Source organism: Saccopteryx leptura, chromosome 1 (genome assembly GCF_036850995.1).
Source record: "Saccopteryx leptura isolate mSacLep1 chromosome 1, mSacLep1_pri_phased_curated, whole genome shotgun sequence".
NCBI classification, from domain to species: Eukaryota; Metazoa; Chordata; class Mammalia; order Chiroptera; family Emballonuridae; genus Saccopteryx; species Saccopteryx leptura.
In genome coordinates, this window is record NC_089503.1 from 196,269,932 (window position 1) to 196,297,287 (window position 27,356).

Consider the following 27,356-nt stretch of genomic DNA (forward strand, 5'->3'; position numbering starts at 1 on the left):
CGAGATCAGCAGAGCCGCTCCTGAGAGTGCCTGCCCAACACGCCCACGATTGGTTCAGAAGCCGCCACCATAAGGACGGTGGCAGTGAGACACTATGCTGGGGACTGTGGCCGGGGAAGGAATCCCTCTGCTCCTTGGCTGAGGTCCTCAAGGAGCTGCAGAGCATGTGGAGAAGTGCACAGACTCCCCAGGACAGAGCCTCAGAACCTGGCCTCACCACGGCGGCCAGGGAGCCGGGTGTCGGTGCATTTGGTTTCATTTCTTCATAGTCAGTTCTCTGTTTTCTCCCCGCTGACATCAGGGGGGATGCGACGAGATTAATGAGTTTAATGGGAAGCGTAGATAAATGTACCAGATATTAAATCCACTCTCCTGTATGACCATTTGTTTGCTCACAGGGAAAAATGTACAAATCACCAGGAAGGAATGACAGCCTGCCTTGTCTTGCTGGAAGCAGGAAGTTCAAAGCAGCTTTTCTCAGGTGAGACAGAGTCTTACCGACGGATTTCTTTCCTTTCTTCTTTGGCGTGCAAAAACACTTTATTAAAGACACTAAATCAGTGGTGGGATTCAGCCAGCCGGCACCAGTTCAGCAGAATCAATGCCTAATTTTTTGTTGAGTCTGGCAAACCGGCTGTTAAAAGGCCCTTGTCATCAGGGTTCTCTCTGAGGTGGGCGCCTGGGCAGCCACCCAATGTGTACATCACAAATTGACATTCCTAACTCTTTTTTAGAACATTGCAACAGAGTATTCTAAGTGCCCGTAGTCATGTTCATTTTGTCCACAGGTGAAAAGATGGGAGGGAACTATGCTTGTAATATTTATTGATTCATTTCATAAAACTCATTAGACCGCTGATGAAATACTACCTTTTCATTCCCTTGCGTCTATTACGTCAGTAAACAAACATATAGCGTCAAGAGAAAAAGTGCCCAGCCACCAGGGGGTGACACGCTGTCATTGGAAATACCTTCAATACCAGTTTTATTGTCATCTTCTTGGGTAATATTTCATACTTTTTCATTAGGACTTTAAAACTCTTTCTTATAACCTAACTTCTATTGTTCTTATTGAAGTATTAAATGCATGAAATCATAAACTACCTTTTGGGATATTGCTTTTTTCTTTTTTATATACTTAACATGGTCATGAAGGCAGAGAACGGATTGCTAGGTTATTTGAATCCCAGCACTGCACTAAGTGGAGGATCGTGAAGCCTGTGGATTTTCCTAAAGGAAAGTGCATCTTAAAATCTCCTTCGCTGGCTGCTGGTCCAAGTCCATTATTTCTGTCATTGTGATGACTCTAAAAGCCAGTGGCTAGGGTAACACTGCCACGTGGTGTTTTGTGATCTGAGAATAGAAGGATTCTGGAAGTAGTGTGCTGAAGACGTTCATTTAAGAGAACAGAGGAAGGAGGAGGAAAAGGAGGGAGGGAGAGAGGAAGGATGGAAGGAGAGAAGGGGAAAGACAGGAGAAAAGAAATAAAGAAGGACAGGAAAACAGAGGGGACCTGGGGAAGACGGTGTGGATAGAAACTCTGAGACTTTTTAAACCTTCCCCAACAAACGCCTGCAAATCAAACCATGTATTGAATACATATATTATACATCCTTCTCAGCATAGCCACATAGGAGCCTCTCATGGGAAAAACAAAACAAAACAAAACAAAAAAAACAGACAAAATAATTTGATTTCCTGAAATGCCAAAGTAGGAAAATATCATCATTAGAACAGAGTTCATGTTATTTTTTTTATTTTCACACTGTCCGACTCTGAGGAGTGGCCGGGGGAAATGAAGTCCTAATAAGCGAAGCGAAACAGAGGAAAAACGACCCCCAAGGGCCTTTCCGCTTCCCTGCACCTTCCAGTGAAAATCAAACAGACCAGGAAGAAGAATGTCGACGGGGTGAGAGTTTCAGAGGTTGTGTGAGCTGTGGACGAGAGGGTCGTGACATTAAGAGTTTTGAATTCTGTGGTGGGGTGAACACTAACACTAACACGTACAAAAATGCTCACGCTCTGATTTCGAGCTCGTGGACCCTCCCAAGCCGTACTCTCCTCTCCAAGCCTCTCGGTCACGTCAACCCTGAGACGGCGTGTTTTCCTTATCACCAGGAATTCTCTGATTTTGCCTCCAAAGTACCCCTAAGCCTGAAGAGTCCCGTGCCCCAGCCCTTCCCCATCCCATAACCCAAAACAGAGAATGACAGCAAGGAGGCTTGTCTGCTGACTCAAATCCACACAAAGAGGCGGCTCTATTTCCTGCGGTTGAAAATTTATTCGTGCTCACGGGCCATTCCACCGCCTTCCGGAAACGTGCTTTGGGAAAACTAAATTATCTCGTGACGGTCGGTGAAATAGACTTCCTCAAGAACGCATGGCTGTTCTCATTTATTTTTCTAAGGAATCAAAATGGAAAACAACAGTGTAATTTTATGACTGGCTCCCCATCTGCGGATGTCTGGGAATGCAGATGGTACTCCATCACGGACAGAGACAAGCACCATGTCCGCGGGGAGGGACATCGGCACCGTGAGGGCCCGACCTTGTGTCTGACGAGGAGACAGAGCTCGGTTTGGGGGACAGTGCGCTCTGCTCTGTGGAGGGGGCACTGCTGCCACTCCGACCCACTCACTTCCAAGTAACCTGAGGGTGGGAGATGAGACAGAACCCGTAACACCCCAGACGTGGAGAAACCACTGGGTCTCCCATCCTCTGGGCCCCCGTGCTGACCACTCCCTTTCTCAGATGGACAGAGAGGATCTTTTCCGCGTGCCGAGGCCACGCATGAGCCCTGGATGCCAGAATGCACAGTGCCCTGCTGGACATGTCGGTCATTGAGAACTGGTGACTCAGATCCTTTATGTAAAGGTTAGGCCTGCAAATCTTTTAAGAAAAGTGTAAGAGAAACCCAGATAAAGGGAAAGAAGAGGTGAGTGCAGTCTGGCAGTGGATGGCAACAGAATCTCCACCTTCTCCGTGCCCTGCAGGGGGCCGCTCGTCCCTGCAGGGAGGCTGTTCTCCTGGGCGCCCAGCCTTCTGCTCCTGAGATGCTAATAGCCTCCGAAGTCCTGAGCTGACAAGAGGCAGCCCTTACCCTGGGGGAGCCCTTAAAAGAGACTTTCCTTTTAAAAACAAACACTGTGGAACACATTAGAAATCGCCCCTGACCCGAGGGATAGGCAGGGTGGGGCAGAAGTGGATTTATAGCTGTTTGCATGGAAAATAACGCTATAGCTAATAATGAACACAAGGATCAACTCTGGGCTCGCGCTATGAACCTGCCTGGGCCCCGCCCTGAACTAGTGTATGCAGAAACATGTCCTGGTGAAATACAGAACTGCTTTGTTCTGCACAAACCATTGTCCAATTGTTACGATTTTCTCTAATGCACACCATTGATAGAAAATTAAAGCCAAAATCGCTGAATACACGGATGCCTCAGTCTCTGTTCCCAATAGTTCTTTTCCATCAACTCTGACCAGATGCGGTGGTGCCTTGTGGTTTATTTGCTTGTGTTTCATGTTACACGCTTCTGAGAATTCCCGCTTGTCCCTGGTCCTGCATTATTCCACCGTTAGAGAGAACTTACAAGTTTGGTCTGGGTGATTCCACACTGATGTTCTCCTCCTCACAGCTGCCTCCTCCCCGACCTGCCTGTGCAGCCCACGCTGGTCCATCCGTCCTGCTTCTGTTGTTGGGATCCGGAGCCCAGGGATGGCCGGGCACGCAGCAGGAAGCTCGTTCAGCAGCCTGGGTGTGTGCAGCAGCGGGCGGCACATGGAGAGTTATGTCACCGCCGCCCCATTATGCTCCGCTGTCAGCTTCCAGTTCACCAGAATGTGCCACGGGCCCACGGCTGGGCAAGCGTAGCCTAGGTGTGTCAGGTGCTGCTCTGCACTTGAGAATTCATCACAGGTATGTTGGTTCCCCTGTTGCCATTTCAAAGCACCCTAGCGTCTGAGCATCGTTAACTATATACATTAATTAAGAAAACCTGGAAAATCCTTTTCACCTTGTTCTTTGTGGCAGCAGGAAAACCACACGAGTTAGAAGAGAAAAATGACATCCGGTCAGGTGCATTCATTTCCACCTCTGACAGTTGCTGGGTGACACCATCGGATAAGCCCCCAGACTTCCTCTCCGTTGTCAGTGGCTGCCTGTTTTATAGGGTTGTGTCTGGGCTTGAGTGATGGCGGCTCATCTGGCATAAGCTGTTTCTACCTCGTCCATGATTAAATTATATTTCTTCCTGTCTGGACAGAGATTGTATTGAAAACGCAGGAAGGATTCAGCACCAGGGAAATAATTGTGGGAGCATGTGACAGGGAGGCGTGGAGCAGGGGTGCAACGTAAGTACGTGATGAGGCTGTGCTGGGAACTCGGAGGAGGAGGACGGAGTTGTCTGCATGTGACGTGGCCCGGGCCTCGCCGCGCTTCTGAGATGCCATTCCGAGGGCTCTCCTGCCATGGAATTTTCCATCACGCGGTGTGTCTGGGCAGAGCCAGCTGGCGGTCAGCTGGATCGGAAGCCCCTGTAGGCCAGCGTCCCAGACAGTTCACCGTGAGTCCAGATGGATTTACACAGATTCTCATTTGCACATTCTGTCTCAGACGTATGTTAAGAAATAATGACATCTTAACATGGGTAAGAAAACAGGGTATCAGAAAGAATCAAAAATTAAAAAAAAAACATTGAAAATGCTCAAAGCAATTCTACCAGAGAGACTGGGGCACAGAAAGGACACAGGTCTCCATGCGAGGGTCGCATGCACTGAGGGGACCCCGACGTTGGACGCTGGACACGGGGAGGTGAACTGGTCTCCAGGAGGTGAACTGACTTACAGCAGAAACACAGCTGCACATCCATGTCCTCCCAGGTGTTTTCCTCAGCGTGGTGCAGGTGAGACACTAGGGAGACACCTTGTCTTCTGACAAAGGAGCCAGCGACAGCCAGAGGGGAAGGCTGGTGTCCTCTCAGGTTTTTCCTCTTTCCGTTTTTCCTTCCCTCCCTCCATTTCTGAGGCTCCGTCCTCGTCAGACTGGCTGGGGCCCTCTCACTCAGGGCAGTCATTAGTCCGGCAGCCTCGAGGCTCCTCCCCACGTCCGTGGGGAGAGCTGCTCACAGCCTGTGACCTGTGCGCCTCTGTTCATAGCACACCCATGGCCATCTCCTGGAGCCTGCCAGTGTCCCCCCGAGGGCAGATGGCTGTACACTGCTCGTGGGTGGAGCAGCATCAGTTCAGGGCGGGCGGTGGGAGTCATGACCCAGAGTGAGACACACATGGGGCTTTTCAAGGTTATTGAATCCCGTCCCCTTACTGTGGGCAGATGGGTTCCCAGGCGGGATGGAAAAGCGATGTAGTTGCTGGTTCTGTTTATAAGTGCCCCGGAGAGGGGCACTCCGGGGCACGTCCCTGCATGCTCCTGAGCTGTCCTGGACTCAGAGGACACTTCCCTACAAATGAATCTGGAAAGGACCCACGCCGTAAACCGGTTCTGCGTAGCCCGGCCGTCCCATCCCTGTCAGCGCGCGGATGGATGCTTTCTCCTCAGTGTCCCCGAACACCTCTGCCTCTGACCCTCTCCCAGGTTGGCTCAGGCTTTTGTTTTTCTACATGTTGAGATCAACCTTTCTTCTTCTGACCTCAACAATCGTAGAGTAAAACCAAATTTAATAGGGTAGGTTTGTAATATTTAAAATCAAACCTACTTTGTGTGTGTGTGTATATATAAATATATATAATTTATGTTTCACAGTGAAAGCGATTTATTTTTATGTCTCATTGGATCAGAAGAGAATCGCAGATTCATAGGTCAGATGAGACACTAAAAAGCGATAGACATCCACACTTCTATTCAGACACAAGTTCTATTCGGACAATTTCAAGGACAAGGAACGGACATCAGGCTGCACAATTTCCTGGCAGATTTCCTCTATCCTTATCTTATGTGATGTTTACCCTCATTTAATGCTGAAATTATACCACTTTTTTTTTTTTTGAGAGGGAGAGAGAGAGAGAGAGAGAGAGAGAGGAGAGAGAGAGGAACATCGAGCTGCTCCTGTCTGTGCCCTGACTGGGCATTGAGCTGCCAACCTCTGCACTTTGGCATTATGCTCTAACCAACTGAGCTACCTGGCCAATGCTTAATTTTCTTTTTTTTTTTTTATTTATGAATTGATTTTTTAGAGAGACAGAGAGAGTAAGGAGGGAGGGTAATGGAAGCATTCATTTGTTGTTTCACTTATTTATACACTCACTAGTTGCCTCCCATGGGTGCCCTGACCGGAAATCGAACCTGCAACCTTCTCTTTACAGGACGACACCCCAACCGACTGAGATAACCGGCTAGCGCCCATTATTTTCTTTGAAAGCGATTTGGGTCAGTCCGTGATTCCCCGTGAAACTGTACCCTGCGAGCCCCTGTCTGTCATCCCAGTGCGCCCGGAGGGACTGGGCATGAACACGATCCCCTGGCCTCTCGCCACTCCCTTCTTCACCCATCCATCAGCGAAGTGAACCCTAATACTGCGGACAGAGAGCCACAGACCCTTAGAAATCCACAGAGGAAATCGCCACCCAAGAAAGATATCATCAGGCTGCATGTCTACAGGACTTCTGAGATGGGAACATGTTGATCATTAATGTAAAAAACAAAAGAGAGAGATGAAGTTCGATTGGCCTTTGGTCCCCAGAGCTCCCGCCAGCACGGGTGAATGCATAGGTCAGGGCCAGCCCTCCCAGGCTTCACTGTCCTACGGTCCGAGTTGGTTAGAACGGTGGGTCCAGAACGTGCTCATCTCTCTGGATGACCTCACTGATGTTGAATGCATCCTGTTATGACCGTAGCTCCCCAAGAAGCTTCGAGTGACCCCGACGATAACGCCCCCACCGACCTCTCCTCTGGGAAGTGGCCCTGTCAGCATACGGACATTCCTTGAAGTGTACCTGTGAACTGACTTACAGCAGAAACACAGCTGCACATCCATGTCCTCCCAGGTGTTTTCCTCAGCGTGGTGCAGGTGAGACACTAGGGAGACACCTTGTCTTCTGACAAAGGAGCCAGCGACAGCCAGAGGGGAAGGCTGGTGTCCTCTCAGGTTTTTCCTCTTTCCGTTTTTCCTTCCCTCCCTCCATTTCTGAGGCTCCGTCCTCGTCAGACTGGCTGGGGCCCTCTCACTCAGGGCAGTCATTAGTCCGGCAGCCTCGAGGCTCCTCCCCACGTCCGTGGGGAGAGCTGCTCACAGCCTGTGACCTGTGCGCCTCTGTTCATAGCACACCCATGGCCATCTCCTGGAGCCTGCCAGTGTCCCCTCGAGGGCAGATGGCTGTACACTGCTCATGGGTGGAGCAGCATCAGTTCTGGTCCCCAGGTGGACAGGAGTTCCACGTTTCCATGGTCTTCTCTGCATCCATCCCTTCCTGACATCTTTTATTTCACTCACAGGAGGCTCCTCATCGGGTGGCTGGTTAATTGGTTAATTTTGTCAGTCCAGGTGGAATGGGTCACAACATGCTCAAACATGATGACGCTGGGCATGTCGGTGAGGCTGTTTTTCACATGATGTTAACAACTGAGTTGGTCAACTGAGTGGAGCAGATTGCCCTATGAATGTGGGTGGGCCTCACCCCATCAGTCGAGGGACAGAAGAGAACAAAAGGCTCCCACGCTGCCCCCCTGCCATGAGTAGAAGGGAACTCCTCTCACCTGGCTGGCTTTGAGCTGGGACATTGTATTGCTCCTGCCCTTTGAACTTGAAGTGACACATGAGCCCCTCCTGGGTCTCGGGCCTGCCAGCCTTCGGACTGGACCTACCCCATCGGCCTGTGTGGGTCTCCTGCTGGCCAGCTGCAGATCAGCAGATGTGTCCCCCCCATCAGGGCCTGAGCAAATTCCTTATGATGACTGCCTGCCCCCTCAATTGACTAGCGATTCTGCCTCTCTGGAGAGCGCTGCAGTCACTTCTGCCTGTGCAGCGCTAGACTGAGACCCGTGTTCCCGGGCACTCATCAGATGAGCTGCCTGTACCCGTCTCCCGGAGCCTGCCAGTGTCCCCCTGAGGGCAGATGGCTGTGCACTGCTTGTGGGTGGAGCAGCATCGTTCTGGTCCCCCGGGAGCACCAGCTGCCCCATCCAGCTCCTGTCTCCATGCTCAGGGTGTCCTGCGCCGGCCACGCCCCATCCATCCAGCTCCTGTCTCCATGCTCAGGGTGTCCTGCGCTGGCCACGCCCCTGGCCGGCTCTCACGTTGCTCCTCCGGCTGGTCGCCGGGTCTCTGGCCTTCCCTCGTGTGCCCTCGTTGGAGCCCACCGTCCATCCACAAGGACAGGCCAGGACCGTCTGTGGGCGTGGACGGACACGAGGGGCCTCCTGAACACGCCCTCTTCAGCTGCTCCATTCCGGCTGCCAGTGAAGTGAGTCTGTCTGGCAGCGGTCAGCGTTTTCAAGGGAGGTTCACCGCCGTCCGCTCTTTGCTTCGTTTTTAATAACTGTGTGGCTTGGGGGTGTGTGTTTCTCGATGACTTACTAAGATAAAACATTTTCACGCCTGTTCTTCCCCCAGCACTCCCCCTCCAACTGACAAGTTTCCATCTTTACACATGTAGGTTTTCATTTAACTGCTTTAAGAATTTAAAATACCAAGTGGAAGCCCTCGAAACACTTCCTTTTACGCATAGACGACTGGGTGATCGTGTTGTTTAAGCGGTGAGTGGTTTTCTCGGAGAGGGAGCATCCTTACATTGAGCTAGGTGGGCAGAGGGCACGGGCCCCTGGTCAGACATTTGTGAGCACGGGGCTTGCGTGTGCATGTGTGCGCGTGTGTGTGTGTGCATTGTGTGTGTGTGTGTGTGTGTGTGTGAAGCAGGACATGCTGGTCTGAGACCTCAGGAATAGACTCTTCCTGGGAGAAAAGTCAGAGGATGGAAACGGTGCCCACACCACCCAACAATGGTAGCACCCCCAACGCCACTGTGGTGACCCCCGTAGGACAGGACATGCAATTGTAGCACCCTGAAAGCAGACACAATGAAAAAGAAATAAAAAAAAGGACCAAATTCTCTATCTCTGACTCCCAACAAAATCAGTGGAGGTTTTTAAAGTGGGCATCTGATGACCTTCGTCCACGAGGTGGTACACGGCGTCGGGTGCGGTGAAAGTTTCTAGGAGAAGAGGTCGGTGAGTCTGCTGAGGTCTTGAACCAGAAGCAAATGTAACTTACGGACAGAATACACACCACTGCTGATTCTGTGAGAGTCCATCTCTGGCTAGAGAACAGCTCACGGATATGTCTGTGCTACAAGTCAAGACCAGAAGCCAACACTGAGGATGTTGTGTGACATTTAATTGCTATGTTTCGTCGAACAAGTCCGTGTTTTCCTTGATGGGGGATCATTGGGGAGTTGAATCAGGTGGAGATGTAGCCTAGTTTCTCTCTGGAAGGGCTGGTGTCTACCAGCCATCATTGTGAAAGGGCTGAGAATAGAAATAAAAGGCAACACACGGGAGAAAGAAAATTCTGCTGTGACGTAAAAAAAAACACGAGCAGAATACGCACTGGGTTCAGAAGGATGGTCAGGAACAGCTCGCCTCCCTGGATGCTCTTGTCCAGCTCTTGGGGCCCTCCGGGATACTCCTTGTAGAAGATGGTGTGGGTGAACAGCCCGCAGGTCTGCCGAGGGAGGACCTGAGGACAGGGGAAACAGACAGGTCATTGACCTCACTGACCACTCCACCACTCCTCAGGGCTCCCGTCTGCACGCCGCACCCACTAACGTGCTGCCCCAGCTGTGGAAGCCCACGTCTTATTGTGATCAAGAGCGGACGTTGGTGTGATGATACAACTACGAGCTGAGTCAGCTCTGACTCCCGGCAACCCTCATAAATGAGTGACGTCCACAGTGTCCTGTCCTCACAGCCCTGCTCAGCCCTGGGGACTCAGCTGTGGCTTCTCCCATGGAGTCCATCCATCCCTGTCACGTGTGGTCTTCCTCTTTCCCTTCAGCCTTCTCTCTGTCCCCAGCATGACTGTCTTTCCCAAAGAACCTGCCTTCTCACCGTGTGCCCAGGTAGGACAGCTTTCATTCTGTCATTCTGCCCCAGCGAAAGTTTCAGGGTTCACTTGCTCTGAGACCCACACGTTCATCTCCCTGACATCTATGGGTTTTAGTTAAAGCAGTTCACTCAGTTCTATCGATCTCACTCACCAGCTGAGTTATATGTTAAAGGATTGGCAATAAATAATAAATGAATAAATAAAATAAAAGCCTCCTTAGGGTTAATTTAATTCAAATGTGGAAATTCTCCACGGTCACGTTCTTCCTGGCAGGAGGCATCGCTGCCGTTGCTCTTGATTTCCAGCTGGACGTGGCTCTCAGGTTCTGGGATTCACATGGTCAGTTCTCACCATACCCCCCCTCCCGCCAACTTGACCAGGTGGCTCAATTTCTACTGCCCTCTGAATTGAAATGTGAATCACAGAAGCAGTCACATCCCCTCACAATTGCTTCTGGCACAGGCCGTGGGAATACTTTCTGTTGTAGATCTGCCCGTTCAACAGAGAGAGTAGGGAAGTGAGTTTATTCTAAGAACTTCTGAGTCATACCCTCCTCTTAATCTAATGGGGAAAAAATGCCTCTGCTTATACCGCAAGGCTCTCATTTTATTTCGTCTTTGCTTAATTTTTAAAACAGTTGGTATTAAATTCAAGGAAAACGAAGGCTGCTCATAATATTGCCTGAAAGGAATGTTTTTTATTCTATAATTTGTCAAGTGGCCACACAACCCCCCGGGACAGGGGGGTGCTTTCACTCTGACTTGGAATTACGGGAGTGATACTTTTTCTACCATCTGGATTTCCATGAACATCCACACTGCCATCTGCATTATCGTTAGCTCCCTTTAGATCTGCGGCTTCTCCTACCAATTTATAATAAAGCGTTAAGGTTCTATGATCAGAAAATGTGGAGTGATCTTGCGCTCTCTTTGGTTGTCGATAGCGATGAGAGAGCTAGATCAGCGGACAGAGAGATCGTTCTAACAGGCATCTGAATAATGGACACAGAAAACACAGGTAACTTCAAGATGGCAGAGCAGCTCATCACCCTGGCCACTGACCCTGAGAACAGGACCCAGGTGCTGGGAGTGGGGTGGACATGGGGAGATGGGCCATTTTAGCTCAAGTGAGAGAATCCTCTTTTCACCAGAATCCTACTTTTAAAGTTCTCATGAATGATTATCAATTCCCATCTATCGTTACTTTGGTTTCGTTCTCATAGAAAGGAATTGGTGCATTTCTCTTACATCAGATCATTCCTTTCTCAGTGAGCATATCTGAAAAGAAAGTCGAGCCCTTTGCTTTGGAAGCGCGCAAGGAGAAGAGAGACATGCAGTATCTTAAGACACTCCTCGGCGTCTAGACGCCCACACCCACAGAGTGCAGGAATGAAGTCCCTGGACGTTATGTGACTTGTGGGGGTGTTTGCTTGGCCCACAAACCCACACTTTGCCTGGAAAACTCTCAAGAAAACCACCTACCCAACAGACCCAGAGAAATTCCCCGGAAGTGGCGGTCCTCACGTCCTTCCATGCTGAGACTGCGGGGAACCGTGGATGTGAACCCTGACCCGATACTCTGAGCTGGTCTTGTACTTGCCCAATTCCCCCCTGCCCCCCAGCTTAAGAAGTAAGTGTGTATCCACCTATGACCAGGCACCACCGCTGCGCACAGCAGGGGTTTGGAAGGGACAGGTGGGGCGGTGCCAGCCCAACCCACACGGGGCGCTGCTCACCATGATGCCGTTGTGCACAAAGCCCTTGCGGTGCCGAGCAGGTTTGAGATGCGGGTACTCCTCTGTGCTGGTCACCTGGATGCCCCAGACCTTCTTCCACGCTGCGTACAGCTGCATGTGGACCGGGTAGACCCCGGAGTGGTGTGGGGCCACTGCGTAGCCCATGTGGGTGGGTATCCCGTGCTCCTGAAAGAAAGCCAGACGTCACACCAGGGCGGTCGATGGAACTTAGTTACCGTGTGGCCGTGAGCCCTTACTCAGGATGCACAGGATTCTGTGCTGCCGTGAGGAACAGGAAAAGGAACAGTTGTGTCTCCGGCAGCTCTTAACCCAATTGAGCTTTGATGGTGTCTCAGACACAGCGGGCGGGCATCCCGGGCGTGTGGTGCGTGGGTGAGATGAATTCTGAATTGTGAAGACAGTAAGTCTGGGGGAAGACGGGAATAGCACATGGCCCTTCCTCAGACTGATACAGAGAAACGTGTTACAGGTATTCCAGGATGAGCTGGAAGAGCACAGTGTGTGCGTGTGTGAGAGAGAGTGTGCGTGTGTAACCGTGTGAGCATGAGTGTGAGGCTGTATGGGAGTGTGTGTGGGGTGTGCATATATGTGTGAGAGTGTGAGTGCGTATGAGAGTGTGAGTTGCATATATGTGTGTGAGTGTACATATGAGAGTGTGAGTGTGCATATGAGAATGTGAGTGCCCATGGTGCTGAAGACAAGCAGAAAGGTGAAGATAAACCATCAGTGACGAGCTTCCCCTGCTAACCTGGGTGACTGGAGCTGATTCCATTTGGACGGTGCGGACAGGACACTCTCCGAGCAGGGGGTGCCGTCTCTCCCCATCCTCTGGGGAGAAGGACCCAGTGACAGTTGTCAGGACGCACGGGACGTGGGAGGCTGTGGGTTAGGACGCTGCTGCGGGGGTAGGGGGTGTAGAGAAAGGGCAGGGGCACCTGAGCTGGGTGGGGTGTTGGGACTTGGACGCAGGACGGGCCACACAGGACGCAGTGCTGAGAGACGCAGAGGGGAAGGGAAACGGAAGGGAAGCTGGGGGCCCCCTGGATCTGGACCCCCACCACTCATTTCATTTCGTAAAGTACACGCTTCACGTGAGATGCCCACTTTGGGGAAACAGCTGGGTCCACAGGCACCAGGCGTCAATTTATCAGGGGTAGTCAACCTTTTTATACCCACCGCCCACTTTGTATCTCTGTTAGCAGTAATATTTATACCCACCTCCCACTGTTGTATCTCTGTTAGAGTAACATTTCCTCACCACCCACCGGTTCCATAGTAATGATGATTTATAAAGTAGGGAAGTCACTTTACTTTATAAAACTTATAAACCAGAGTTACAGCAAGTTAAAGCATATAATAATAATTGCCTACCAAGTACTTTATGTCGGATTTTCGCTAAGTTTGGCAGAATAAATCTTTATTAAACAACTTACTATAGTTAAATCTATCTTTTTATTTATACTTTGGTGGCTCCGCTACTGCCCACCATGAAAGCTGGAGCGTCTCCTAGTGGGCGGTAGGGACCAGGTTGACTACCACTGATTTAAAACAAGAATTCGAAAAGGTTGTCCAAGGGTAGTTTTCTATGGTGAGGTTCACGCTTCAGACCTGCCATTTCCTAGTCCTTTTGTGCCTTTATCTGTCCCCCTGAAGGTGCGTCTCTGCTTTATGAAGACTTCCCGCAGGACAGGAACTCCCCGGGAGGTTGTAAGTGACAGTGCGCAGTAATGGCTGGAAGCAATGGCGTCCATATGCAGAACATAGGGCTCTGCCTTGGCAATCACTTGTGTATTTTCCAGAGTCTGTCCTGATAAGGGGCAGTGACCGAGTCCAGAGGCTGCCACGCCCGAGTCATGTCCACATGCAGCTCTGAAGGTGCCCCTAACTGCCGAGCCTGCACCCTCACTCTGCCCGGCCGGGACAGACTCGTCTCTCTTCGCAGAGACGATGCCTTTTCTGACATTGATGTTGAGAAACGACTCTGTAGAAAGACTGAATCACGCGATTAATGCTACAAAGTGAGTGGCAGTCTCCCCCTGGGCACGGGGCATATTCAGAACCCGGCCCATGCTGGAGAATGACCCTCCTTCCCAGGAGTCTTTCCAACAAGACAAGGCTGGAAAGTCCACTGACAAAGCCACCTGGGAATGACCAGAGGGAGCTGGCCACTCCTGTCCCTGACATGTCCCTGGGACCGTGATGCCCAGAGAACTGTCATGAAGGGGATGAGTGTCATTGGAGAGCTGGTCGTGTTGCTCTGAGTGTGAGACAGAAAGGAGCATCCTTGTAAGAGAAACTCGGGCTTGGAGCGGCTCTGCGCCCGCTGTTGGGGGTCCGGGGGGCATCGGGCATTGGGTGTTCAGAGATCTCTCGAGTTACAGGAAAGGGGAGGGCCATGTGCCCGACGCCTAGGCCTCCTGCAGGAGACTTCACGCTGAGGGTCCGTGACGGTCATGCCCTGTGACCCGTGACTGATCAATAGTCTCACCGACAGTGCACAAATCCCTGTGTTAGCTCTCGTTTCCGCCACTGCCGCATGGGTGGGGCCCAGGACGCTCAATGGGGACACTGAGTCTCAGAAATAGAGAGATGAAAAATAAAATCATGAGGGAGAATTGACCTGTCAAACAGCTGTATCTTCTCAGGAAGGGAAGGTGGCCTTTCCTGTCTGACGGGCAGTAACAGGAGTCGTTGAACTTCCATGGGGAAAAGAAAACACAACAGGAGGCGGAGAACGATCGACTGGGGGAGGAGGAAGGAAGGGATAGTGAAGAGATTTTATTATAGTTACTGATTTCTAGGGCCTCAAAGTTACCCTGCTCGTACGGTCACCTTATCGCCCTGACCACCGGGGCTCCATCAAAATAATAAATCCTGCGAGATAATTATGCTTTTATACTGTTCCCATCGAGGCAATGATGAAGAATGAAAAGTCACCTCCTTGTCACTCCTCTCTTGTCAGGGAGGGGTATGCCAGGCCAGGCACTGTCATTCTTGATTGTCCAGAGCGTACGACGCGCTCCGCACAGACCGGTCAGCTAGAAAGTAAACTGGACGTCACCCACACCCAAGGACGCCCAAACCACAAAGGTGGAAAGGCTTTCTGATGCAAATACAGGAAGCACTTGACATCTTAAAAGTAGACAGAGAAATAACAGAATAAACTAACTCAGACACAGGCTCTTCCTGTCCGTCACAACAACGTCCCCTAGGGCAGTGGTCCCCAACTTTTTGGGCCATGGACCGGTTTAATGTCAGAAAATATTTTCACGGACTGGCCTTTAGGGTGGGACAGATAAATGCACAAAATAAAATTATGCGACTGGCATAAAAACTGTGGTATTTTTAAATATAATTGTCGAACTTACGAGACAAGCGTCAAGAGTGAGCCTTAGACGGAGGTAACAGAGGGAATCTGGTCATTTAAAAAAAATAAAACATCGTTCAGACTTAAATATAAATAAAACAGAAATAATGTAAGTTATTTATTCTTTCTCTGTGGACCGGTACCAAATGGCCCACGGACTGGTACTGGTCCGCAGCCTGGGAGTTGGGGACCACTGTCCTAAGGGATGGAGGGGACTCTGTGAGGAGATGACCACACACATTAAGAGAGGAGTTTAACCTGATCTGTGATGTTAAGTCCCCAGTTGATTGGAAAATGGTAATTATATAGACAGTGTAAGAAGAGTAACGGTTACCATTTCTCAAAGACAAGAGTGAAATAAAATAGAAGGAACCCTCCCTCCGTAATGGCCACCGGCACGATCTCATGACATTTTTCTTCGGTCACGTCTCTTTACGGGGGTTTACACCTGATCCTTGTGAATGCAACGTGTTTTCACACTCATGTCGAGTGTGGTCCCTGTATCCGTGTGGAAGCCGAGGCTCAGGGAGGGGACACGGGTGGCCCACACTCACGGACATCAGAGCTACAGTTCTACCTGAGGTCCCCCCGGGACACACGGACTGAGTGTGCTTTCCTAAGTGCTTGCTGCGGCTCCTGAGCCCCGAGTTCATCACGACCAGAGGGAACTGGTTTCAATACACCTTTGAATACACAGGTCCTCTCTCGTTTTACCCAGAGAGGTAAGGAAACAAAACTCCACGTTTCCCAGACTGCTCTGCAACTATGGTTTTGGTGCAAACAAGGGTCAGCCCTTGAGAAGGACCCGGGATGGACCATCAGAGGACAGGAACCCGGTGGAAGTAGACATCTGGCAGCCCCTGGCTCCTGTTGCTGGTGGAGAGGTTGAGGAGGGAGAGAGGGGGCTTTTTGGAGGCAGCCTAGGTTCTCGTTTGCAGGGCCAGGTGGAGACTCCCCACTCCTGACTGAGCCGTCCCCAGGGGACCGCCTTCATCTGACTCTGTGTCCCCCGAGGACTACCGTCTCGAAGATATGGAAGTGCTTACGTCACCAAATAAACATTCTCCCCGTTGAAAATGACACTGCCTGACTTTTGCTCCAAGCATTCAGGTACAAGTTGGTCTTTGCTCCTTTCGAACAAGCACGGAGGGTGTGGGGGTCCAGGGGAGATCTCAGTGGTCTGGAGGGTCTGCTGAGGCTCTACCCAGTGTTCCTCCAAGAAAACCCGCTGCTACCTGCAGACGCCCACTGGTCCAGCCGGGTACTGGTACGTCCACAGGTGATTGTTGTATTTTATGGGCTGAGTGCCCCATGCCCAGGGCAACAGAGGAAATCAGTTAGAGACCAGTCAATGTCAATAAGAACCGGCACAGGTACTGGACCCCACTCAACACGGTGATGAAACTGTGGAAGGGGACAGATTTCATTAGAGGGGCATTGCTCCCGTGGGTGGGCACTGCCAGGCATTGTGACAGGGTACACAGCAACACTCCGTCATATGAGGATAACCACAACGCCGTAACCATCACCTGCCGAGCGAGAGAGAGATCCACAGGTGAGCATGAGTGGTGCCCTGGTGTGGTACCCCGTGGTCAGTCACTCACAGACACTGTTTAGAAGACCTGGCACGCAGAGGGAACCAGAGCAAATGCGGGAATACGGGAGTCAGGAGGTCGGGCTTGTGCTCACACAGAAGGCATTCCCTAGACCTCCTGCAGTCGCGCATAGAAACTGAGGAGCCAGTGGAAGTCATGATGCACAGAGGAGAGAGGCGGACTGCTGCCCCGACTGCTATGACCCTGTGTCGCACTGGGGGACTTGCGTCTTGTAGGACCAGCCCAACAGATATTTAGGATGGACTTATGTCTCCAGTTCTTAGCACTGTGCCTGGGACATTATTGGTGTTATTTATTTATTTATTTATTTTATTTTTGTATTTTTCTGAAGTGAGAAGTGGGGAGGCAGTCAGACAGACTCCCACATGCGCCCAACCGGGATCCACCCGGTATGCCCACCAGGAGGCGATGCTCTGCCCATCTTGGGTATCCCTCTGTTGCAACCAGAGCCACTCTAGCGCCTGAGGCAGAGGCCACAGAGCCATCCTCAGTGCCCGGGCCAACTTTGCTCCAATGGAGCCTTGACTGTGGGAGGAGAAGAGAGAGACAGAGAGGAAGGAGAGGGGGAGGGGTGGAGAAGCAGATGGGTGCCCCTCCTATGTGCCCCGGTCAGGAATCGAACCCGGGACTCCTGCACGCCAGGCCGACGCTCTACCACTGAGCCAACCAGCCAGGATCATTATTGGTGTTTAATGAATGAATACCTTTTAAAGGAAAAGATACATTAAAATGTTATGAAGTACATTCAACAGGGTTGTGCAATGAGTTAACATAAAAGGAGAAGGACTGGAATGGCGGTAGTGTCAGTAGACACGCTGGTCGTGCAGAGAGGAGGCCATTCCACAGGACCCTGCTGAACTCCACGAATGGGCTTGTTATCCTGCACACACAGCTCCCTGGGGTGACACTTGGTGCTAAAGAAAACTGATCTCATTCCCTGCTCTCCATTTTCATGAGGACCTGGGATGGTGAGGTCCAATTTGAAAATGATCCCAGCACCATGGATGTCCCACTTGTGTTTTGGGAACGGTCTGAACTTGTCTTCTGTTTCCCTAAGAGATCAAGTCATGATGGTGTGACCCTGGAGATGGGCTGGGGTCAGTCCTGGCCATTCTTGGACGGAAGCCTGGTAAAGGGTGACACTCTCTGGAGAGCATGTGTGACAGATGGATTTTTTCTTTTGTAAAAGAAACAGCACAGCAATGGCCGGCTTCTCCGGGGAGAACTTCCCGACACTCAGTAGAGCTATTTTGGGAGCAATTGAGATACATTCCTTTCAAACTCCTGACCCTGCTGAAAGCCCGCTCTCTGCTTCGAGGGAACTAACAGAAGAACGAGGCCGGATTCCTACTGCTTAAATGTGGCTGAGGAGGCTCGTGGATTGCTGACTTATTTTTTGGCCAAGGATTCTTACTTTATTGACAATACAGATGCTTAACGCCTCTCATTTCACTGATTTTTTTTATTTACCACGTATCTGCTACGTCCTATCTTGTACCTGGGACCATGCCAGGTGCTGAGGGGACAAGCCGTGAACAAAGCAGACATAATTGCCTCCTGCGAGGGAAGTGAGACCATGAGGACACAAGGCCAGCAGATGAAGTCTGTCATCTACTACATGGAGAGAAAGACAGCAGAGAAAGGGAGGAGGATGAAGGGGCGCAGGCCACGGTATTAAATGAAAGCGCACAGTGAGGGTCCCATGGAGAAGGTGACATTTTTCAGTCTTAGCTTGTGAGGGAGGCAGTCTTCCAGGGACCTGGGGAGGGCATCCCTGGCAGAGAGGACCGTGCATACATCAGTACATCCGGATGACCCAGCCTGTCTCCCAGGTCACACGGTCATGACCTTATCTCTTCGGGAAACAGAAGACAAGTTCAGTTCCGGAAACACAAGTGGGACAGCAATGATCCCGGTATCGTCCTCAAGTACCCCAGGCATTCTGGGGGGGGGGGGGGGACATAAGAATTCAGTTGTTTTGGAGCAGAGCCGTGAAAGTGGGGAGGCTTGGGGGTAGGGTTGACATTAGGGGCCGGGACGGACAGCCTTGCACGTTGCTCATGGACCAACTCCAGGAGGTGCTGTTCACCAGGTCTATGCTTCTGCCAAGGTGGTTCAGGGAAGGAGGGCGTGTCGGTCACTGAGGTCCTTCCACATCACCGTGAAGGCGGAAGGCACGGGTGTTTGCCCTGTGATGAGATGGCACGGGTGCGTTCTGAGCGGCGAGACGGTGAGATCTAGCCCACCTTAGTCGGAAAGTTCTCTGGCTGTTCTGCGGGGAGCTGACAAAAAGGGAGTCAGGTGGAAATCAGGAGCCAGTTGGTCAAGTTCCTGAAACAACCAAGGGAGATCAGAGCTGCTTGGACCCAGGTGGGCTCAACGCCGCCGGCGGGAAGTGGGTTTTATCCTGGAACCACTGTGCGGGCGGAGCCCCGGGGAATGGCTGACAGACTGACCACAGAACACAGCAACCAGGATGCTGTTTCCATCAGGCGAAACTTGACACAGGTCTGGGGGAAAGACGGACATTGGTCTAAGATGAGACATCCCTTTCAGGTGCCCAACAGGAGGTCAGGGAAGAAGACAAAGGCGCAGGTCCACCGTTCAGGGGACAGGCGTCAGCTGTGAATCTGAACTTGGTGATTTACCAACAGATTATCTAAGTCATCAGACTCATGAAGATCATCCCCAGAATGAGCACGGACACGGAGAGAAGAGGAGGCGCAAGGACAGATCTGTGGATCATGCTATCACCAGAAAATCAGAGAGAAGAAACTCAGGAATATCTTGAGAAAGGGGACAGCTAGGGACACGCAGGCATACCAGGCATCTACAGGAACCAGGAGGTCATCAAGGCAAAAGTTTCAAAAGGGATTTTGGAGTTCCCGGGCCAGACGGCACCAACAGCGATGCCCAGTGAACTAGGGACTGCCCATGGGGGACAGTGAGGTCTGAAGCAGGTTCAATTTGAAGCCCAACACGTGAGCCACCCTAACACGCTGACAATTAGGCAGTGGCTTGCACGGGGGGTTACACGTGTGTCACAGAAGATTTTATGGGTAAAAACAGCTAAGGTTGTGTGTTATTCAAAGGAACCTGACTTTTTCTTTTGTGTTTTGACCACAGTTCATTGTTCTGGGTAATACAAACCAAACTTACTATTTCAAGGAAATATTTGTTTTCCTTAAAGCAAGTAAGTTCAATAGGCACAACGGCTCTAAGCGGTGATTAGCATATCTCCAGGGGAAATCTCTGTGGCAATGTCTCATCTATCAGCTCCTGAGAGGAACTGGAGACCTGCTCACTCATCTTCGAAGAGGACTTAAATTAAGCTTAAAAACCCTAATGCAGAAATAACGTCTTTCAAGGATTCACACGTAACCAAAGAGCTGGTCACAGGTACCCAGGATGGACAGATGCAAGCCTGCAATGGAGTCACAGGAAAGGGTTTAAGCGACATAAACAGCTCATTCCCTTCAATTATTGCTGCCCAATGTTCAAGTGCACTTTGTAGCTGGTATTTATTCCTTTGAGGTTAGATATGTCCAGAAATAAAATAGCTACTTGATAGGAAAAGGCTGTCACATCTAAAATAGAAATCTGAAGGGATGAGGTTTGTGATGTTGTCTTCTGTTAGGACAGTCAAATAGACAAATATTTATTGTACAGATTTTCTGTCTAAGGGAAATTCTTTCGTCTACCTGCCAATATAAGACCAGCAAGTCAAGGACTTATCATGATACAACACATGACAAAAAAAAAAAAGGCCGCCACCCCCCAAATCCACTGCTAAGCATTATAAATATTAATAGCTAATGAAATACCAATTCTAATTTGCAGGCAAAAAGTTTGTCCTATCTTTTATGCTGTAGGTCTGGTGAGAACAGGAGTTGAGAACCTTGAAGATAGCCTGTATGAGCTAGTTAGGAACAGAAGTAAGCAGTAACACCCCACTTGTAAGTATCCCTGTCACAGGATGGTTGAGGAAGAAATCAAGAGATATTCCCTTTCCCTGGCTGGCTAGTTTAGGGGTAGAGCATCGGCCCGGCGTGTGGAAGTCCTGGGTTCAATTCCCGGTCAGAGCACACAGGAGAAACACCCGTCTGCCTTCTCCACCCTTCCCCCTCTTCTTCCTCTCTGTCTCTCTCTTCCCCTCCTGCAGCCAAGGCTCTACTGGAGCAAAGTTGGCCTGGGTGCTGAGGACGGCTCCATGGCCTCCACCTCAGGTGCTAGAATGGCTCCAGTTGCAATAGAACAACAGCCCTGAGGGGCTGAGCATCACCCACTGGTGGGCTTGCCAGTGGATCTTGGTTGGGCGCTTGTGGGAGTATGTCTGACTGCCTCCCCACTTCTCATTTCAGAAAAAAAAAAAGAGATTTTCCTTTGTCATGCAGCGCACGCTGAGTGTTACGCTGTTTACCCATTCCAACTTTCCATATTCATCTTTTAAGTTTTGTGTATCATCTCCCTCTCAATAGAGAAAAGTCTGTGTTCTTCAAGAGTCACCTTTGCAGAGGTCACGGAGGGATGACCTTCTTCGTCTGGACTGGGGGTAACAAAAGGACACCATGCAAAGAGGGCACACAAGCTGGTGGTTCCTTTGACCTTGGGAAGACACTGTCTGAGGGACCACCAGCTCTTGCTTGGGGTGCATAGAGTATGATTGAGGAGCACGGGGCTGAGAACCTCATGGCAGAGCATGGGATCAACAGGTGACCACGCACATGTCACTTGCACTTGAGCCTTCTACTGTCATGTTAGAAACAACCCTAAGGAGCTTGCGAGGGCTGATCCCCAGGCTCAGGGCAACTCAGACCATGGGATTTCAGAAATACCAGGGACCTCCGTGGTCCTCTAGTCTGACGGCATCATCAGAATAGAATGGGAGCGTGGCAGCTAGACTCAGACAACATGAATGTGGCCACAAGAGAAAGCCACTGATCTTACCAACCACAGACTGTGAAAGTAAGGAGAAAGTGGACACAGAACTCAAAAGTTCTAGGGCCACAGTTTACGAGCAAATAGCCCATGTCCTGTTGGGTGGCCCTGGGGACACAGCAAGGATCTGGCCTCACAATCATCTGTAGGGACAACAGAACTTTCGGTCCTTGTACAGAACGTGAGATGCAGATCTATGTGTGTGCATTCATTTAAAAGCAGGAAGTTACATATTTCAGAAAGTTCCTCTTTGAAATGGTGAAAGCCCTAGATCTCTCAAATCCTGACACTTTTCAGTGACAAACAGATAAGTAAAGGTTGAATCTTGAGGTGCGCCATCTTGGTCTCCTGAACAAAACACGGGAGTAGTGACATGATGAGAAGGCACGAAGGACTGCAGCAGACAACATTGTCACATGAAAGCCGTGATGGCATTCAGCCGGTTCGCACCTGTTCGGCAGTTTGGATACAAACTGCTCACAAAAATCAGAGGATATTTCAAAATAAATATGAAGTGATAAAAGAAGCATTTGATTTTTTTTTTTATTAAACAAGAGCATCAGAAAAGCAAACGACAAGTCAAGGAAAGTTGTTCAATTATGCAAATGAGATGCAAAATCAACTTTTATTTCACTGGTGAAAATGCAACAGACAAAAGGCTGAAAGTACTGGAGTGTCTGCATGGTCCCTGATCCCCTCATTTTTGTGAGCAGTGTATAATTTTTCATGGAGTCTGGCGAACCAGTGTTTAGAATGGCACTTGTCATCAGGGTTCTCTCTCTAAGGCGGGCGCCTGGGCAGCCACCCAATCTGGAAATCACAAGTTTACATTCCTTACCCCTTTTTAATGTTCATTAGCGCAACAGCGTATTCTAAGTGTCCATAGTCATGTTCATTCCGTCCATAGGTAAAAAAAAAAAAGCAAGTGAGGACGCTCATCAAGAAGCAATATGGAAATATAGGTTAAATAACAGTTGGATTTTTTTTCATGTATTATTGAATATGTTCTCATTAATATTTTAAAACTCTTTCTTGTAAGATAATCTAGTTTTATATACCTCTCTTATTATTCTTATATAAGCATTAAATGCAGGAAATAATAAACTACCTTTTGGTATATCTTTTTTTTATACTTAAAACAGTCCTTAGGGCAGAGAACTGGTTGTTCCATGATTTGAATCCCCCCTGCACAAAAGGGACATAGTGGTGGACGAAGCCTGTCTGTGAACAACACTTTCAAACAATATATAAGAAAAGTTTGAGTATTTAACATAAAAAGCAATAATCATTAACAGAGGTAACGATAGAGACACCTGGGCTGACCACAGGAACGTAGGGAACTACTTTGGAGCTATCCTAAAAATGCCGCCTCTAAGTCCATGTGCTATTTTCAGTAACAAAACCATGGAAGTGCTCATGGAAATGAGCTTCCAGTGGCTGCTGGGGCTCCGTGCTCCCCACACAGTGGCTTTCCTCCTCCTTCCTGAGACTGCTCTGCTTATCACAGACTTCCAGTAAGCAGACTTAAATCTGCTCAAGGTCTGAACATTCCATTTTCTCAACATTTGGCAAATTTTCGTTACTCCATCTTCCAAGGAAATGCCGTTAATTTTTTATTTTGTTATGTAATGCTTTCTCAAATTAAAAAAAGAAAGCAACTTCTATTTTTGCTGACTTTGCTTCAGGATTTAAAATACGGATGTACGCATATATAAAAAAAAAAAAAGGCACACCACAGATCTAAGAAAGTATTTCTGAAACCACAGTGCGTTTTCAGTTGAAAACCCAGCCTGGAAGTTCTGGTGGTTTCAGGGGAGATAACCAGCCTCCGTGGCTGCATCCCCATCATGGGGGTGAACTTCCCATCATGGGGGTGAACTTCCCATCATGGGGATGAACTTCCCATCACGGGGGTGAACTCCACAGCCAGGATGGCAGCGATTCTGCTTGGAAAAAGTGAGGACCACAGGTCACATGGATTGACACTGAGAAACATGAGGTAAATTAAACGTGGTCCCTCGGCCTTCCAATCACTGAAAAACCCTGCAGGACCCCCCAGGACAGGAGCAAGGGGCTCTTCTCCTAAGGTAGTCTGGAGGGCTTTGAGTCAATGGTGGCAGGGTCTCAATGACATGTCAGCGACGTCCATGTGGCTGCCTGGATTGGAATAGACTCAGGAGGGCCACCAGTGGAACTGGAGACCCATGGACTTGGGCACCAAGTGTCAAGACAGGACAGCTGAGTCCAGACCGCCTGCTGGGGCTGTGAGGAGCTCTGTAGAACCTCTTCCTTCAGGACAGTCAAATGTGGTAGAAATTATTTTCAAACAAATCTAAAATGTTTAGGAAATAAACTAAGGACATACATAGTGAATGTATGAAGAACTGTGGCAGGATGTGCATGTGAACCACGACCCACTCCCAGCTCCGAGGGACAAGACTTCCGCCCCAGTTGGGTCCATCCAAATGGCTGCTGGGGCTCCGTGCTCCCTGCACAGTGGCTTTCCTCCTCCTTCCTGAGACTGCTCTGCTTATCACAGACTTCCAGTAACGGCTAGGAGGGCCGGGCCGACGACACCTCTTACCCCTCTGGCTCTGTGGACAGAACTACTCTGGCAGGAGCAGCAGAGTGGACACAATGCCCTGGACACAGGGGACCCAGAGCACTGGTACCGTAACGTGTCCCGGTTCTGGCTCAGGTATATGGTGATGGTTCTTCCCCAGGATGGGCGGGCTAAGAAGACCAGAGGCCACCACCCCAGTCCAGCACCCGGCTCCTAAGTCTGGGTGTCACTCTGAGAAAAAAGTCCTTGTCTCCACGCTCCCATGCTCGGGTCCAGCACGTTGGCGTGGAGAGTGTGCCCTGGGTGGGGGGAGAAGCGGTCACAGAGAGACAGAGCTGCGTTGGTTGTCAACGCAAGACAGCTGCGTCATCGTTCAGTGAAAACACTGTCCCGGCAGCTGTGGGAGGCCCTCCCCTCTTCTTCCTTCACGTCATAAATTTCACTACCAAACTCTTTTTATTTTTATACTAAAACCTCCGCATGCTGACCTATCCTGCAGGCTGTTGTGACCCTTCAAGGTTTTCCAGAGTTGACCCTGGATGAGTTGTTTTTTGTTGTCTTTTTTTTTTTTTTTTTTTTTTGAGAACAATTTCAATGTCACCATTTTTCATATCAGGAAATACTGTGTCTAATCACAAGAAAACCATTCTTTGGCATTCAGAAGTACGTGTCACCTTCTACAAGGGGGGTTTGGAAATCCATGCCGTTTTTCAAATCTTTCACTGATTACTTGTGAGTGAGACTTCTGACCACTCGATGAAATGTTGAGAAAGACTCCCACCATTCTTGAAAAGTTAGCCCTGCAGGTAGGACGTAATCTTTTTTTTTTTTCCTTCAGGGTATGTTTTTTTTGGTCTCCGAGGAATAGTGAGCAGGAAAAAGTCGCCCTCATTTGAAGATTTTAATGGGTCTGCATGCGAAACTTTTAATACAACAAGACACCATGTGTTGCTCGCCCTGCCCCAACCCTGCTGTGGGATGAAAAGAAGCGACGGGGTCCACATGGCAGGCACGCCTCTTTTGAGGAGCAGGCCTGGGGCAGTGAGGGGTGATCGTGGTGACCGATTCCCCATTAAGCCCTGGAACGTGAGGCCGTGTTTCTCGTCCACTGTTGTCATCTCCAGAGCGTCACTTCCTCCAGTGACATGTTCACATGGCCGAGTGGCCACAGAAAGGTGTGAGTTATAGAAAGGAAGGCACTAAAAAACAGAGGGTGTGGCCGAAGCACGTCTGCAGTCGTTTGTGTGGACAACGTCGAGATGAAATAAACATGTGAGAACACAGGAACAAACTGCGTCTCATAGTCACAGCTGGAAACCGCCTTTGGCCCCACCCTGGCATTTCCTCCACCCCGTGGCCTCACAAGGGACAGTGTCTTGTCACGACGTTTTCTTGACTGTCCCTGCTTGTCTTCAGACAGACACCTCCACACGTGTGCACATGTGCACACAGTCACACGGCAGGTATGGTCATGGGTGAAGCAGGAATCCACGAGGGACATGCACAGACACTCCTCCCAGACTCACTGCCTGCACGCACACATGCTCGCGGGTTAGACGCCTCTCAGACACGTCACCCCCCGCCAGCCCACCTGCAGCCGCTCTGCGTGCGTGTGTCTGGGTTAAGAACGATGAGACGATGCCGTCAAGAGAGGTCTTCGGTGTAAGAAAACAGCAAAAAAACGGTCTTGCGATGTGTGCACCCCGCCCTTTGCAGACACCTTACAGCAGGAAACAACTCTATTCAGAGGGAAGTTAGAGAAACTCTACAATTAAAACCATTGTGATTGATGGTTGAACCAGTTTTGAAACATCTGTATGAAGCGACTGTATCATCGGAATCACTTCTGTTACTGTTGGGAGAATGACTGTGCTTTTTTCCCGCCGACAAGCCAAGGTCACACCAAGACACAGGGAGGGAGGTCAGGATGAGATGTAATAAGAAAAAAAAAAAAGACAACTTTGGATTTTTTTCAGTGTAAATTGGTCATGTGGTTTGAAAATCTCTCCCCATAATTGCTTCAGTTGCAGTTAGAGGAGTATTTCATGATGCTCATCCCCAAGCTGCGGACAATGTTGTCCATGACCACCGCACTTCAGGGTTGGAATTGATCGGGGGATTATCCGGTCCAGTGCCCTGGGATGGCAGGCAAGCTGATGTAAATTATTTATCCGAAAATTTGGTCATTCAGAGAATGACGAAAGGGGATCATCATGTGTCAGGGAAGAAAACGGTGGCCTGCAGACACAGGAAGCACGGCCAGCTGTATGAACACTTGTGAGGAGCAGTGGGGACCACCCTCAGCCACCAGTACCTCACAGGGGGCTTCCCACCCCATCCCCCACTTGATACTGTTGACGGGGATGTCATCTGGACACGGGAAGATAATCACTGACCAAGAAAGAAGAGGGCGTCCTGGCTCTCGGATCCCACCCGTCCAGTCATCCTGTATCAACAGTTAAAGGTGATATTCTGATGGTCACTGTTCACGGGGGTCCTGGGCCCCAGAAGGACCGTGTCATTTCACTCTGTGTGTGTGTGTTTGTGTGTGTGTGCATGTTCAGTGGACTTCATTTTAGTGTCAAAGCTGGCTACGCAACAGAGAACAATACTTTTTACAAAACAGAGTCACAGGCTTCCTTCCACCCAGCTCTTGGCCACGCTGACTGAACAACTGTAATTATTCTGATCAGACGCAAACAGCCCAGCATTTCATTACAAAGCACTCACACTCAGCGTCTTCCCCAGCACTCAGCATGGCTTTTCAGAAAGAAGTTACACAGACAGGTGAGATCGACTATGATGAGCTAGAGAACCTATCTACCTGCCCAGAAAGCAAGGAAGGCTTCAGGGTGGGTGCAGGGTGAGGACGTTTCAGCCAATGAAAAAAAAGTTTATATTCCAGGCAACCGCACTGAGAGAGATGCGGCATGCTCTCGCAAGGCGAGCTTCTTTTTTTTTTTTTTTTTTTGAAAAGGGAATATTTACTTAGTTATACAATGTTCCGAGCAGCACGGAATTTGTTGACATTCCCTGAAATTAGATGCAAATATCCT

At 49.8% G+C, this 27,356-nt stretch overlaps 1 protein-coding gene across 1 annotated transcript in view; it reads right to left on the reverse strand.

The window, feature by feature from the left end:
- Nucleotides 1–27,356, reverse strand: part of LOC136405163 (bifunctional heparan sulfate N-deacetylase/N-sulfotransferase 4) — a 165,303-nt gene that overhangs the window by 37,321 nt on the left and 100,626 nt on the right. The window contains exons 5-6 of the mRNA XM_066384255.1: nt 11,796–11,981; nt 9,563–9,691 (exon numbers count right to left, since the gene is read on the reverse strand). Of these exons, the coding sequence (XP_066240352.1) occupies nt 9,563–9,691; nt 11,796–11,981 (315 nt within the window). The remainder of the gene's footprint in view (nt 1–9,562; nt 9,692–11,795; nt 11,982–27,356) is intronic.